This window comes from Fusarium coffeatum (genome assembly GCF_003316985.1).
Source record: "Fusarium coffeatum strain FIESC_28 chromosome Unknown BRIP53273_contig_32, whole genome shotgun sequence".
In the NCBI taxonomy this organism is placed as follows: domain Eukaryota; kingdom Fungi; phylum Ascomycota; class Sordariomycetes; order Hypocreales; family Nectriaceae; genus Fusarium; species Fusarium coffeatum.
Genome location: NW_022157829.1, coordinates 153,543 through 166,406, shown reverse-complemented (window position 1 = coordinate 166,406; position 12,864 = coordinate 153,543). Strand labels below are relative to the sequence as shown.

Genomic DNA, 12,864 nt, shown 5'->3' with positions numbered 1-12,864 from the left:
CGTCGTTCTCTCAGACAGAGATGTAGATCTGGAAGTCTTGTATTTGAGGGCCCAAATAGCTAGCTAATACTGCGACGCGTTCGAATCAGTGTACGCGTTCATCTGCAAATCAAATGGGTCCATTGGAAAGCCGAGCTCCTGGTCGCCGAACACCATGTCGATAGAGTTGATGGAGTCATAGTTGATGAGTGGATATCCAAGTGATGATAGCGACTCAAAAGACGCATCACCAGTCGACCCCATCATATCTTGTGCATTATCCTGAGCTGTGAAGGACCAGATATCCTGACCTGGTGGGATCTCAACTGGGACTGCCTCAGATAGCTCTTCACTTGTGCTTTGATCTGGTGGCCGAATAGCCGGGTCTTGTTCTTCCTCATCCACTGGAGCATAAGCATGCTTCGAACGACGATGCAACTTCTCTTGTTGCCGAATTGTAACTGGCGACGTGCTGCTACAAGACTGTTAGCTGGGTGGCCATCTATTACGGGTGACTTACGGTGAACCGGGCGATATATGTCTTGTTCCCAATCGTGGTATAAGGTTCTCGATATCAATGAGCTGAAAAAGTCAGCTTCGCTCTTCCACCACCTGGAATACCTGCTTACGCATGACTGAGTCCATCCAACCCCAGACCGACCTCCCGACACAACCAGTAGAATATCTACAAGTCTCTGTTTGATCACCGGCAAAGATGTGTCCCCGTGTAGTGGCAGCAGCCCTGCTAGGTGATCAATTATCTTGACCACCTGATACGTGACCACAGCAGAGGTCGGAGTCCCAACACGACTATTCGTCTCCATTTGTCTGATCGTAGACCACATATCTATGTACTTCAGTGCAGTTTGCAGACATCGCTGTTGGCAGTAGTCCATGTATTCCCTTGGTGTCTGGTTCATTGCTTCCGGCGATACGGATTCTCGTATACCTGGGATGAGAAACCTGTGAAGATCGCAGCGAGAGCTCAAGAGCAAAGTATGTACCATTATGTATGCACGCGCTTCGTCGGAATGACACATTATCATGAGCCTGTTATCGTTGAGTTGTAATTCATCAGGTAGTGACTCTTCAAAGGATGATATTTCGAGGTCTAGTGACCGTAGCCGTGCCCTGCTGTGATAAGGACTCGTTCCACTTAAGATAACCTGCCTGGTGTATCTTGATCTTGTCAGCAAGGGTCTACCTGTTGTCTGAGTGTCTTACCTAAGAACTCTATCGCGAGTGTCATAAAACCTCATCAAGAAGGCCAGCACATTCAAGTCCGTACCGACTTCGTCTTTACTCTGTAGAAACGGTGCCTTTGACCTCGACCCAAGCTGAAAGTTGTGTTGACTACTCGGTAGACGAATATGCATCCGTTCCGTTGGACAAACAGTTAGATCCTCAATGCCACCTGAGAAAACCTTGTCAATTCTATATATATACCACATCAACCGACGGAGACATTCTTGTTTGACTGCGTCAATGGCCGGCCTTTCATAATTGAGTCGTTTCGTGAATGCGATTCTTGATGCGATAGAGACGAGAACCCAAACATCCCCAGTGAATTGCATTGAGAAAAGGAACTCGATGACCAGCATCAGAGACTGTAGCTTGGCTACTGAAACATCGCCCATTTGGCTAGTTAAGTCATTTTGAACTTGTTTTATCCAGGTATGGGCGGGTGAGCTTTCAGGATCGTATCCCGACGTAAGTCGCAAGGCGGAAGCGCAAATCGCTTTGAGTAGAGTCTTTTCAAGCTTGCCTTGGTTCCATTCTGCAATTGTGGTTGCCCGATGTAGGAATACACAATCAGCGATGTCTGATCTGTCGAAGTACGTATCTAAATACGTTCGTATAGTACTCTTGCTCTCAAGCTCAAACACCCTGTTTCTTTATTAATATTGAACGGATATAGGCCAGGATATGGACATACCGGTTCATTTCGTCAGCTGCAGCGGGAGACATATCCATTGAGGCCTGACTGGGTACTGATCCATAGTGTGTCTGGGTAGTACTCATCGGAGATGGGTGCACTTCCATACCAACATCTACACTTGACGGTGATGGTTCATTGCCGAATACGCACTGTTGTCCCGACGCCTGACATCGGTTACAAGGACATGTTCCCGAGCATTTAGACTTGGCAATGCGACAAGTCGTACAGGCACGGAGAATCCTTCGCCTCTTGATGCCCGCCTGGGTCAAGTCCTCGCTTTGACCAGTAACTGATTCCTCGGTCGTTTCATTCGCAACATAACTACACGTCAATTCTAGACGTTCACATCGCATGCATCCCGAGGTCCGACGATCGCATTTGACCTAACGATCTTGATTAGTGGGGAACCCCTCAAAATGTGGCAGCACCAACTTTTCTTGCCCGACACTGTTTACAGGCGAGCTGCAGGGGTGGCCTGGATGCATTCGGCGAACTGGCATCCATTGTGCGAGATCCGAACGAGTCCCTGGTTGACTCGGTCGGTCACGTTCACTCGTCTTTATAATAACAATAATCACCTCACAATGGACGGTCAATTGCAACCCGGGTTCACTAGACCTAGCCTAGCAGCCCCGGGTGGGCCAATTACAGGACCTATGACACTGGTCTGAACTTTCCCCGCATTGAACCAGCAAGCACGTCAATGCACAGTGGAATGGCGAGGGGCGAGATCCGGAGTACGAGATCCGGGACTAGACATGACAGCGTTAGCCTATTACTAGATAACCACAGCTGAATTACCTCCCGAGAACACAGAATCAGAATTGAGAATCGAGAATTTTGTTCAGAGCAACTCACAATGTCGCAAACCTACAGTTTACCGCCAAAACCTCTTCCTTTAGAGGTTGACTCCAAAAATGGAGGAGATAGGCCGAATTATGTCATCTTTATGCCTGATCAATTGCGATACGACTCTCTCGGCTGCACAACTGGCCCCGACTCAGAGATCAAGACCCCGAACATTGATGCATTTGCCGCACGAGGAAGTATATTCACAAATTGCTTCACCCAAGCTTCTGTGTGCTCTCAATCGCGATGTAGTATGTTTACAGGAACATACCCTCACGTCAGCGGTCACAGAAGTCTTGATAATCTCATCAAGCCTTGGGAACCCAATGTCTTTCGCAGTCTGAAGGAGTCTGGATATCATGTCGCTTGTCTTGCACCTCGTGGTGACACGTTTGCGCCTACAGTCACTGAATTGAGTGTGACCGAGTACGGATTTCTGGAAACACCGGAGTTCACACCAAAGTTCGCTGGTGGTGGACGAGAGGTTGATGAGAGCATTTGGGGTCGACTGTTCTACCGTGGAGTGAGGGATGCAGACAAGACTCTTGACTACGATGAAGCTGTTGTGGGATCGGCATTGACTTGGCTGGACTGCCCTCCCACCGATAAGCCATGGGTGCTGTTTATGCCTCTCATCTTTCCTCATTGCCCTTTCCAAGTTGAAGAACCGTACTTTTCTATGTATGATCGATCAAAGGTCTCGGATGTCGAGGCCACGATTGATAAGAAGACTGGATATGAACCTCGGTACATGAAGTCAATCAGGGAGAAATATGGTACACAACGTGCCACACCTGAGATATGGAGAGAGATCAAGGCGACCTATTACGGTATGATCACCCGACTGGACGATCAGTTCGGCCGTGTTCTGAACAAGGTCGACGAACTGGGCATGTGGAAGGATACCGTTACCATGTTCTTTACGGATCACGGTGAGTACTTGGGAGACCATGGACTTATCGAGAAGTGGCCTTCGGGTCTCTCCGAGACCTTGGTGCACGAACCTCTCATTGTCGGTGGTGCGGGGCTACCAGAAGGAAAGAGGATCGATGCCATGACAGAAATGGTTGATCTCGTACCGACTATGCTGGAGATGTCAGGAATCGGAGAGTCATTTGCTCACAACGGCCTCTCCTGGGTTCCTCTTCTTTGCAAAGATGCAAAAACCCACAAACAGTACGCATTCTCCGAAGGCGGGTTCCTCGCATCCGAAGAGCCCATTCTCGAACAGGCTCTGTATCCATACGATCTCAAAGCCGGTCTCCAACACGAAGATACCACTTTGGTCGGAAAGGCAATTTCACTTCGCGACGAGAACTGGACCTACGTATATCGACTGTATGAGCCAGCTGAGTTGTATCATCGACATAATGACCCCCATGAGCTTCATAACCTGGCTCAAGATCCTCAACATAAGGAGCTGGCAGATAAATACGAGAAAGCTACGTTGAAGTGGCTGTTGGAAGGAGCAGATGTTATGCCATGGACGAAGGACCCTAGATTTCCGGAGGTAAACTTGAAGAGTCCACAGGAGCAGATGGAGGAGAGATTAAAGAAGGTTCAAAGTTAGGGTTATAGCATAGAACGAAAAAATTCTTATTGCTTACATTTTATTACTACATGGTAAGTAATCAAGTGTCCCTCAACTTTAATTAAATACATACATCAGAAACTAAAGCATCCATAACTTCTCTTACTGTAATGCTAAGGGTAGAGAGCTTCTCGCTTACATGATAAAGAAGTTATAAATTTAGCTAAAGCTCGCAGCTGTCTGTTCCAATGTCTGCAATTGTCACATATGTGCTGCAACCGAATTTGGTAATCCTTCAACCACATGACGTAAGCCTGAAGGCTTTAACAGCATGGAGATACCCCGCTTCTCATTTGTAACGTTAGAATTTACTTGATCCTATCCAGCAAAGGCTTCTTTCATCTGCCAATACATGGAAAGCAATGCTGCCTGTCCTATATACCAGAACAAGGACTAGACTGCCAGGTGTCTTAATGCGGTGCCTTTTTCAATGCAATCTCGTCACTAGCATAAGACATCAGCAGTCATTGCGCTCATTCTCATGTAGCCGAGCAAGGTTGTTGGATGAATCAGCTATCGAATACCTACCCAAAATCTCGAGTAACCCTGTCAATGGCAAAGTATCTAAGGCAGTCTACAAGCCACTGGATGGCAGTCGCCGGGAGATTCGGCTGCTTAGTGTTCACCCTTCTACCGAGCCCAACGACAGTCTGAGTTGTACGCTCTCACACGCGGACCTAGGCCCTGATGCTGGTATAAATCTTCCAAGGTACGAAGCGCTGTCATATGTCTGGGGAGAGCCCGATTTTTCAGAGGCTATATCCCTCAACGGCTATCCCTTCTTTGTTACACCAAGACTTGAACGTGCTTTAACCTCGCTCCGGCAGAACCATAAGGTCAGGAATTTGTGGGTAGATGCAATCTGCATTAATCAGTTAGATACTGAAGAGCGTGGCCAGCAAGTCGCTCTAATGCGGCACATCTACTCGAATTGCGAGAGAGATATAGCGTGGTTAGATCCAATACTTACTGCAGAGCCCCAGGAAGAAATAGTCTTTACTGCCCGGTCGCTTGAGAAAGCAGAGCTAAGAGTGAAAGAAGGCATGGAGTTGCTAAAATCGCTTGTTCACAAACAAGGTCAAACACTCAAAGCTGCACAAGATAGCTTTCGGACAGCCGGCGATGACGCTACAAGGAGAGCACACAGACAACTCGCTGCCCTATTTAAAGGCCCAAGTCTATGGAAACGACTTTGGGTGATGCCAGAGCTTTCTCTAGCCCCACAAGTTACTTTGAAGTGTGGAAAGGCTGAACTTGAGTGGCAATCTTTGGCGGCCTTTTTCAAAGACGAGCCATATCTTGGCGCTTTCCACATGGATTATCCATCTCATTCAAGATCTTACTACAGGGGCTTCAGTGAGATATTTCTTCCAGCAAAGCGTATCGAGGACCAGCGCCAACTATTGAGTCAAGATGGCAAGAAGACATCGAGCCTCTTGGAGGTGCTAACGCGCTTTCGAGCTATGGAATCTACGGACTCAAGAGATACAATTTTTGGACTGCTTGGGCTGGTAAACGATAATCATGACATCAAGGTCGATTATACCCAGTCATTCATCGATGTGTACAAAACAGCAACCTTATCCCTGATAAATCAGTCAGGTAATCTCGACATTCTTTGTCAAAGTCCATTTGAACTTTGGGGAGGCCCCAGAGCACTCGAACTTCCTAGAAAAGACAGTATCCCTACCTGGGCTGGCCAGTTTGATGCAAAGCCAGAAGACTGCGTGCCCGTTCTTTTCGCACAGCGTCGAATATTTGCTGCTGGTACTAAGTATTGCGCTACTCCGTGCCGTGCGCAAGGACCCCAGAAAGATATATTGGTCTTGAGAGGTGTGATGCTAGGCAGTATTGGTCCGATTCTCCAGAAGCGAGTTTCTATTTCTCAAAGGCTGGACAAAAAGGAACGCAATGAATCTCATCTCAAAAGAGGGCCTTCCAACCAATTCATCCGCTCTCAGGATCGAGAAGCAGGGTATCTGATGGAGATGTATTTGGGTAAAGAGGCCATACGAAACCCTGACAGCCGCTTTTATGAGCCCAAAGTTGGTGACGGGATGGAACAGCCTTTGTCCCCCGAGAATACAGTATCCACAGCGAATGCTGATGGCAGACCAGGGTCGATCAGAGAAACAGCCTTTTGCGCATTCTTGCGAACGATCTTCAGAGACTGCACGCAGCCACCCAGAGTGCGTCGCCTACACGAGGCAGAGATATTATCTCTCCAACTGCACAATAGGGATGCTACCAACCAAGGATTTATCCGTGGCTTGAAGAACTATAAAGTCCGTGATGAGTGGCGAGTCTCGAGGTATGCCTTCAGTTACGACCCAAAGGCAATTGGAGAAGGTGAAAGTGATGTCAAACTAACGTATGTTGGCTATGCCCCATACAACAGGGATCTGATGTTTACAATGACAGATAATGGACTGTTTCTGTTAGTGCGTCCACATGTCCAAAAGGGTGATATTGTGGTAATCCTCGATGGCGCTAAAGTCCCGATGGTTTTGCGAAAGACTGAGCTACATCTTGATTGCCGGGATACCAACGAGGCTTATCAAATTGTATGTTCGGCGTATGCTCATGGGTTTATGGATGGAGAGGTAGAAATTGAGATCAAGGAAGGAAGATTGACAAAGCAAGATATTGCTCTTATTTAAGCAGTATTAACTACGTCTTTTTTAGTCAAAGAAATCAAGCATGCCAACACCTACAAGTCGGGCAATACTTGAGATTGCGTTTTTGTAGCTGGTAGTTGCAGAGCTTACATATCTGTCTAAAGTTATAGCATAAGTTGGATTTCTATAGACTTTAATCATATTCTCCATCCAATCCTAAATCGTAGACCCCATCCAGAAAAGCCACACTCTGTATTCCTCTCTCCATACTCCCTTTGACAGAAGTTTCATGGCGTTGCGTAAAATCATTTAAGAGCATCATCCGTCTTCGGGGTCCACACTGTAGATAGAGTCAGTCGTCAATAGGATATGAAACATAGGCAAATAAACATACCGCCACCTGAATCTGCTGTTATGGTTCGTGCCTCCCTGTCGGCAATTCTCAATCATATGCTGCAGCCAGATCTGGCATTCCTTGGACGACAGGGTATAATCGTGGGGCTGGTGATTCTGCATCTCGAAAAGAAAGTGATAGTTTTTGTTAGACTGATAATAGTTATAGCAGCCCTTCTTGATCTGTCCCTGGCGGTAGCGTCCGGCTCCTCCGCCACCAGTGCACCAGCGACCAGGGCGGTCGATAGCCCAGTCGGTGTTGTCGCCAAAGTAGACGCCACTCTGGTAGCAGTATCGGTTCTGACGCTTCATCAGATGACCCGTGTTCTCAGAGACCTGTTCAAAGTCGAACCCGTCTTCGGTAACATCGTGCTTGGGTGCGTCGGGGACGGGACTGGCAACAGTGGCTGCCACGACGGACAGGATGGTGAGGAGGTTGGCGATTTGCATGATGAAGCTGGGAATGGTCTGTCAAGACTGAAATAGTAAAATTGTGTGTTTGCTAGTGAGAGTTGAAAGATGCTGATGAGAGGTGAGAGAATAATACCCTGGGTAGAGAAAGCCTCTGCCCTTTATACTCAGTTACCCTCCAGAAGCTGTCTAGTTCGTAGGCCTCGAAGTAATACCACAATTCTTTGCCAAGTATTCGTTACCTCTCTGTTCTTGCTTTCTTACTAAATTCTTGGTTACGATGTCCAATAATCACGATACGTTTCCGAGCTTACTTAGAACGGCCTCACGGGTGGATGAGCCCACTTGGCCTTTATTCCCTATTGCAGCAGTTGTTGTAATGCACGTATGTAATAAGCACACGTACATTGTATACAAAATAGCCTTGTATTGGTTAAAAGAGGAGGGGCGGGGAAGTCAGTTTCTCCTGCCAGCTAACCTATCCTTACAAGGCCGGCTCCCAATAGGTTCGTTCATCTGAGCGACGCAAACACGGCGGGGTGGACGCGCTGACGTTGGATACTTATTCTGGCTGGAACCCACTTACTTCACCAATTGGTGACATACTGGTATATCTTATTTTAACCATAATTAAATTGTGAATTTGAATCACCTGTATGGACAAATAACAGTGAGTGGCGGAATCCACATTCCCTTAGCTTGGGACGGATGGGGACGTTTTGTTGTTTGTTAGTGGCTTATCTAGTTCTGGCCACATTTGTGTGTATATCTGTTAAGATCTAACAAAGTTCCATCGCAGCTAACCTGCAGTCTCCTACCTAGACTATCACCTCCCCTGGTCTATGAAAATTCCTAACCTGTATCATTTGGGGAATACATTACTGCAAGGCTAAAGATGTTATAATCTACACCAGATTAAACCAACAATTGTTTTTCCCTCTATAAATGTTCCCTCATCGACTTTTGAGACATTTGGTTAACCCGGAGATGGTGTCCATGTTGTTAGTGCTCAGACCTCTTCGGCACGTGCGCGTTCCGTCCCCCGCATTGTACGACTGCACATCGTATTAGAAATCGTTCACGAATTCAAAAGTTCACCTAGCAACTACGACTTATTCTGGACATTTGCCAGATTGATAGAAAAGTCGCGACGATGGACGGTGCCGAGTTGCTGACACTGCCCTGGGCGCTTCAAAGCGCCTCAGCCCATCTTCTTACGGGAGACCTTGTCGTGCATGACATTGAACGTTGGTGTCATCGAAAAGCCGAACAAGGTAGCATTGAGCCTGTCATGGCTGTCGTGTTCTTCAACACGGGCCAAGACGCAGTAGACTATGTCAAGATCAAGGCTCACGTTGCTGCTCGAGTAAGTTGATAGTCTCTCCTTGATTGCAGCGCGTAATTGACACATTGTGAAATAGGCTGGCGTCAGCTACTGGGTATATGAGATGTCCCCCGACGCATCCACATCACAGGTGATGAGCCAAGTCCAGAAGCTGAACACGAACCCTCAAATCCACGGGATCCTTGTACAGCGCCCTTTGCCTGACCAGGTGAATGAGCCAAAGGTAATGGCGTCCATCGATCATGTCAAAAACATCGAGGAGTACACTAAAGGCTTGGCCGACAATATTGCTGCCGACGCGTTGGTCCGCTTGATGGACAGGTATGGGCTGCTGCGGTCGGCACAGCAGGCGAAAATTCGAATCGTCGGCTTTGGTAATGTCATCACGAGAGAGTTCATTCGGCAGATGAAGCACCAATTCCCTTATGTGAGTTGGTCTAAAGACTTTGATCCATCCTGTGATGCCAATCAAGACGAACATGAAGCTCTTCAGTCAGAGGTTGAAGCACCACGCCGGACCATGATCATTTCGGAGCTACATCGCGGACCCGGTTTCATCAAAGAATCCATGATCAAGCCGGAAGTCAGTGTTTTGGTTGATCTTGGCTTCTACGTCACCGAAAAAGGCGTCATCGGCGATGTGAGCCACTCTCTTTTTGACAGAAGTAATCTGGCAATTGCACCAACACCCGGAGGAGTCCTTCCAATCTTATTATGGATCATGATGGAGCGGACAATTAAGGCCAAGGAAATAATTGCAAAGGAAGGGATGCGAGGGTGCTGCTGCATGACTATGTGAGACTAGTAGCGGTAACTCTTTCAACACACTTGATGTCTAAGATATTAATTCAATAAGGTCCCAATTCTGACAAAGCACCAAGAGTCTCACCGTTTCTCAAAGTCTCATCTGTAAAGACAAACTTGGAAACAAGATTGTTTCCGTCCATAAATTAAATCAGCCTACAACCACAAATCACAATAAAATGACAATCCAGTAGTGACTAATTAAAAAGTATTCTATAATAATGATGTCAAGAATAGATTTGAAGATACTTGAATAAACATATACTAAATGTAGGAATTTCTACCCATACTAATTACAGAGCAATGTTACTGTTCAACATCAACTTGACAGGAGAACCAGTCAGCTTGACCCACTGGATCGTTGGTTCGGAACCCAAAGTGTCAGCTTGGGATACGCCATCAGGTACCGCAGCTCCACCGGGGATAGTCACAGGTACAGGAACAGAGCACGAGTTATTGTCAGCAGACAGTACGACATGTGCAATGCTCTTTCCATCCTTGGAGACACCATACGATAGCTTAGGATTACAAGCATCCAAAGCCTTGCGATTGAGGAAATACTGAGCGATGTCGTCGTGCTTGATAGAGGTGATAGGCCAGTTGGTCAGACGCATCAGCTCCTGCGTAACAGCCTCAACCCAAGTAGTCACCAGCGACATCTTAGAAGTGTAAGTGCCGATGGTACGCTGGGGCATATCGGCGACCCGCATGTTAGCCTGGTGGAACATGTAAGGGTCGGCATGAAGTCCCAGTAGATGACGGGTGTTCTCGACTCTAGCTTGAGCTATCAAATCTTTGAAGTCACCCTTACCACCAGAGGTATCAATCCACTCCTTAGTAGTGCACTCAGCGGTGTCGCAGTTGTAGTAAATAGTGGTGGCAAAGCGAGGAACAATAACCAAACCATTGTAACCGTTGCTCTCAACAGTGCTGATGAGGGGCCAGAAGGTGTTCTGCTGGTTCTGGAGGACCGGTCGAGTGTTATCCCCAACAACAAAAGTGATCTTGTTGTCCAGCCACGCCTGGATAACATCGGCGTTGTGAAGACCAGTGATGGCAGGGGGAACCAAGCCATTGGGAGAATAACGAACAGCCTGATCAATACCCATCTGCTTCATCCATGCACGGTTGAAGTCAATCTCGCGACTGGCGTCTTGGTAAGTGGCGTTGTTCAACTCCAAATGCGTGAATGTGTGGGAGAGATGGGCGAAGTGGTTGAGGTTGTCCTTGTTCAAGAACCAAGAAGCAAAGTCATCCAGCTTGGCGCATGTCTGAGACCACGGGTATTGTCCATAAACAAACTCATCAGACCATTTGTTTGTGCCTGTGCCCGGTGGCTTGACAAACTCAAGTGGCGTGTCGGGGGGAGAGTCGAAATCAACAGCTGTGTCAGGTACACAAACTTGATCAGACGAAGTCTTGCCAACAGCGCTGATGATGTCACCGTTTCCATTGTGGGCGAACTCCAGCCAGAAGTCGGAACCCTTAGGGAGACGAGCGTTGATGCTGTACTGCCAATCAACGTGTGCATTGAGGTCATCAGTGCGAATCTTGAACTCCTTCTCGCCCGAGACAGAGTAGTAGAGACCGGTGGACAGCTGAACATCATCAATTTGAGCGTTGAGATGGACCTTGCGCTTGCCCAGGAAGACACCGCGTGTCATCCAGTGGATGTGGGCGTGTTGAAGGAAGGCAGTGGTCTGAGACCAGTCGTGCGCCCAACCGAGGAACCAGACGAGCTGCTCGCGACCGTCATCGAACTTGTTGATGATGGCAGCGACGGTGTCAGAGGTGTAACCACCGCCTGGTCCAAACTTTGCAATTTGCTTAGCGATGGTTGCGTTGGTGATGGTGGCAGGGTAATGGTAGATGCCCTTGGTAGAAAGGGTAGCGCCTCTATATGTCACGTTAACTTCATTCATGAAGATGCTATGAGTCATATCGCTTACGTCTTCAAATTGGCCGAGGGAAAGTCTGAATCGTCTGTAAGACTAACAAGTTGTGGATCGACACCGTCTTGATCCGAACAGCAGCCATCGCCGGCGGTAGTAACACCTAAGATCATGTCAATACCTGCAGTACAAGCCAAAAGCACCATTGCTTACCAAATTGTGGGCTGGGAAACTCGTTGATACGAACAAGACGCGCATGGAAGTGCAGCTGGTATTCGTAGATTTGATCCCACATGTCAGTGGTAATGGCGCTAGCCCAACCAGACTCATACTGATACGATGCAGCATCGATAACAATGATAGCACCATACTTGCCGTCGCTGGATGAGCTGTTGAGACTAGGCATGACAAAGCCCTCCTTCGGCACCAGGACCTTCTCAAAGGGAATGCCATAGCTCAGAAGGCCTGATGCTGCTGAGTCGCAAGCATAATCAGTCGTGCCGAGGATAAGAATGGTGCTGTCGACAGTGACGGGGGACAGGCCAGGTACGATGGAGGTCGCTGAAGGAAGAGAGGCTGAAGAAAGAACAGAGACAGAAGCACCGGAGGAAACCGATGACGCCGAGGACACCGATGAAGCCGATGAAACCGAAGAGGCGATAGCGATGGAGGGAGCAACAGAAACAACCGTAGCAGATGTTGTAGATGTGCTGAGCTCGACCGCGACGACGGCAGTAGTGGGCTTTACAGCTACAGTGGACTGAACGTTTGTAGCAGGCTTAGTAGCTGTTGGGACAGGAGCTGGCTGAATAGGCGCAGGTTTAGGAACAACGACGGGCCACTTGATTGGGAAAGGAAAACGAATGTTGGAGAAAGAAAAAAAGAGGGCATCAGTACCGCCCACGGCAAGGGCCGCGACAATGGGAATGCTGAGACGCATAATGGTCAGAGCTGAATGAATGACTGGTGAAACGAGTGTATACAAAAAAAGAACGAACAAGGACAAGGAGTGAAGTCCGCGATGAGGATACAGATTTACAAGA

At 47.8% G+C, this 12,864-nt stretch overlaps 6 protein-coding genes across 6 annotated transcripts; 3 read left to right on the top strand and 3 right to left on the bottom strand.

The window, feature by feature from the left end:
- Positions 1-63: 63 nt before the first annotated feature.
- On the bottom strand, positions 64-1,953 carry FIESC28_01120 (uncharacterized protein; the record flags this gene model as incomplete). The annotated part of the gene is made up of 3 exons (XM_031155271.1): positions 64-454; positions 1,204-1,866; positions 1,916-1,953. The coding sequence occupies 3 exons, from the start codon at positions 1,951-1,953 to the stop codon at positions 64-66; spliced, it is 1,092 nt and encodes a 363-aa protein (XP_031020683.1).
- An 824-nt stretch (positions 1,954-2,777) lies between these two features.
- Positions 2,778-4,337, top strand: FIESC28_01119 (uncharacterized protein; the record flags this gene model as incomplete). The annotated part of the gene is made up of 1 exon (XM_031155270.1): positions 2,778-4,337. One exon carries the CDS (start codon positions 2,778-2,780, stop codon positions 4,335-4,337), a length of 1,560 nt encoding a protein of 519 aa, XP_031020682.1.
- Positions 4,338-4,601: 264 nt separating this feature from the next.
- FIESC28_01118 (uncharacterized protein) lies at positions 4,602-7,018 on the top strand (the record flags this gene model as incomplete). The annotated part of the gene is made up of 2 exons (XM_031155269.1): positions 4,602-4,606; positions 4,846-7,018. 2 exons carry the CDS (start codon positions 4,602-4,604, stop codon positions 7,016-7,018), a joined length of 2,178 nt encoding a protein of 725 aa, XP_031020681.1.
- Positions 7,019-7,294: 276 nt separating this feature from the next.
- On the bottom strand, positions 7,295-7,819 carry FIESC28_01117 (uncharacterized protein; the record flags this gene model as incomplete). The annotated part of the gene is made up of 2 exons (XM_031155268.1): positions 7,295-7,316; positions 7,371-7,819. The coding sequence occupies 2 exons, from the start codon at positions 7,817-7,819 to the stop codon at positions 7,295-7,297; spliced, it is 471 nt and encodes a 156-aa protein (XP_031020680.1).
- Positions 7,820-8,933: 1,114 nt separating this feature from the next.
- On the top strand, positions 8,934-9,924 carry FIESC28_01116 (uncharacterized protein; the record flags this gene model as incomplete). Its single annotated transcript, XM_031155267.1, has 2 exons — positions 8,934-9,146; positions 9,202-9,924. The coding sequence occupies 2 exons, from the start codon at positions 8,934-8,936 to the stop codon at positions 9,922-9,924; spliced, it is 936 nt and encodes a 311-aa protein (XP_031020679.1).
- A 298-nt stretch (positions 9,925-10,222) lies between these two features.
- FIESC28_01115 (uncharacterized protein) lies at positions 10,223-12,761 on the bottom strand (the record flags this gene model as incomplete). Its single annotated transcript, XM_031155266.1, has 3 exons — positions 10,223-11,825; positions 11,879-11,984; positions 12,035-12,761. 3 exons carry the CDS (start codon positions 12,759-12,761, stop codon positions 10,223-10,225), a joined length of 2,436 nt encoding a protein of 811 aa, XP_031020678.1.
- Between the last annotated feature and the right edge of the window lie 103 nt (positions 12,762-12,864).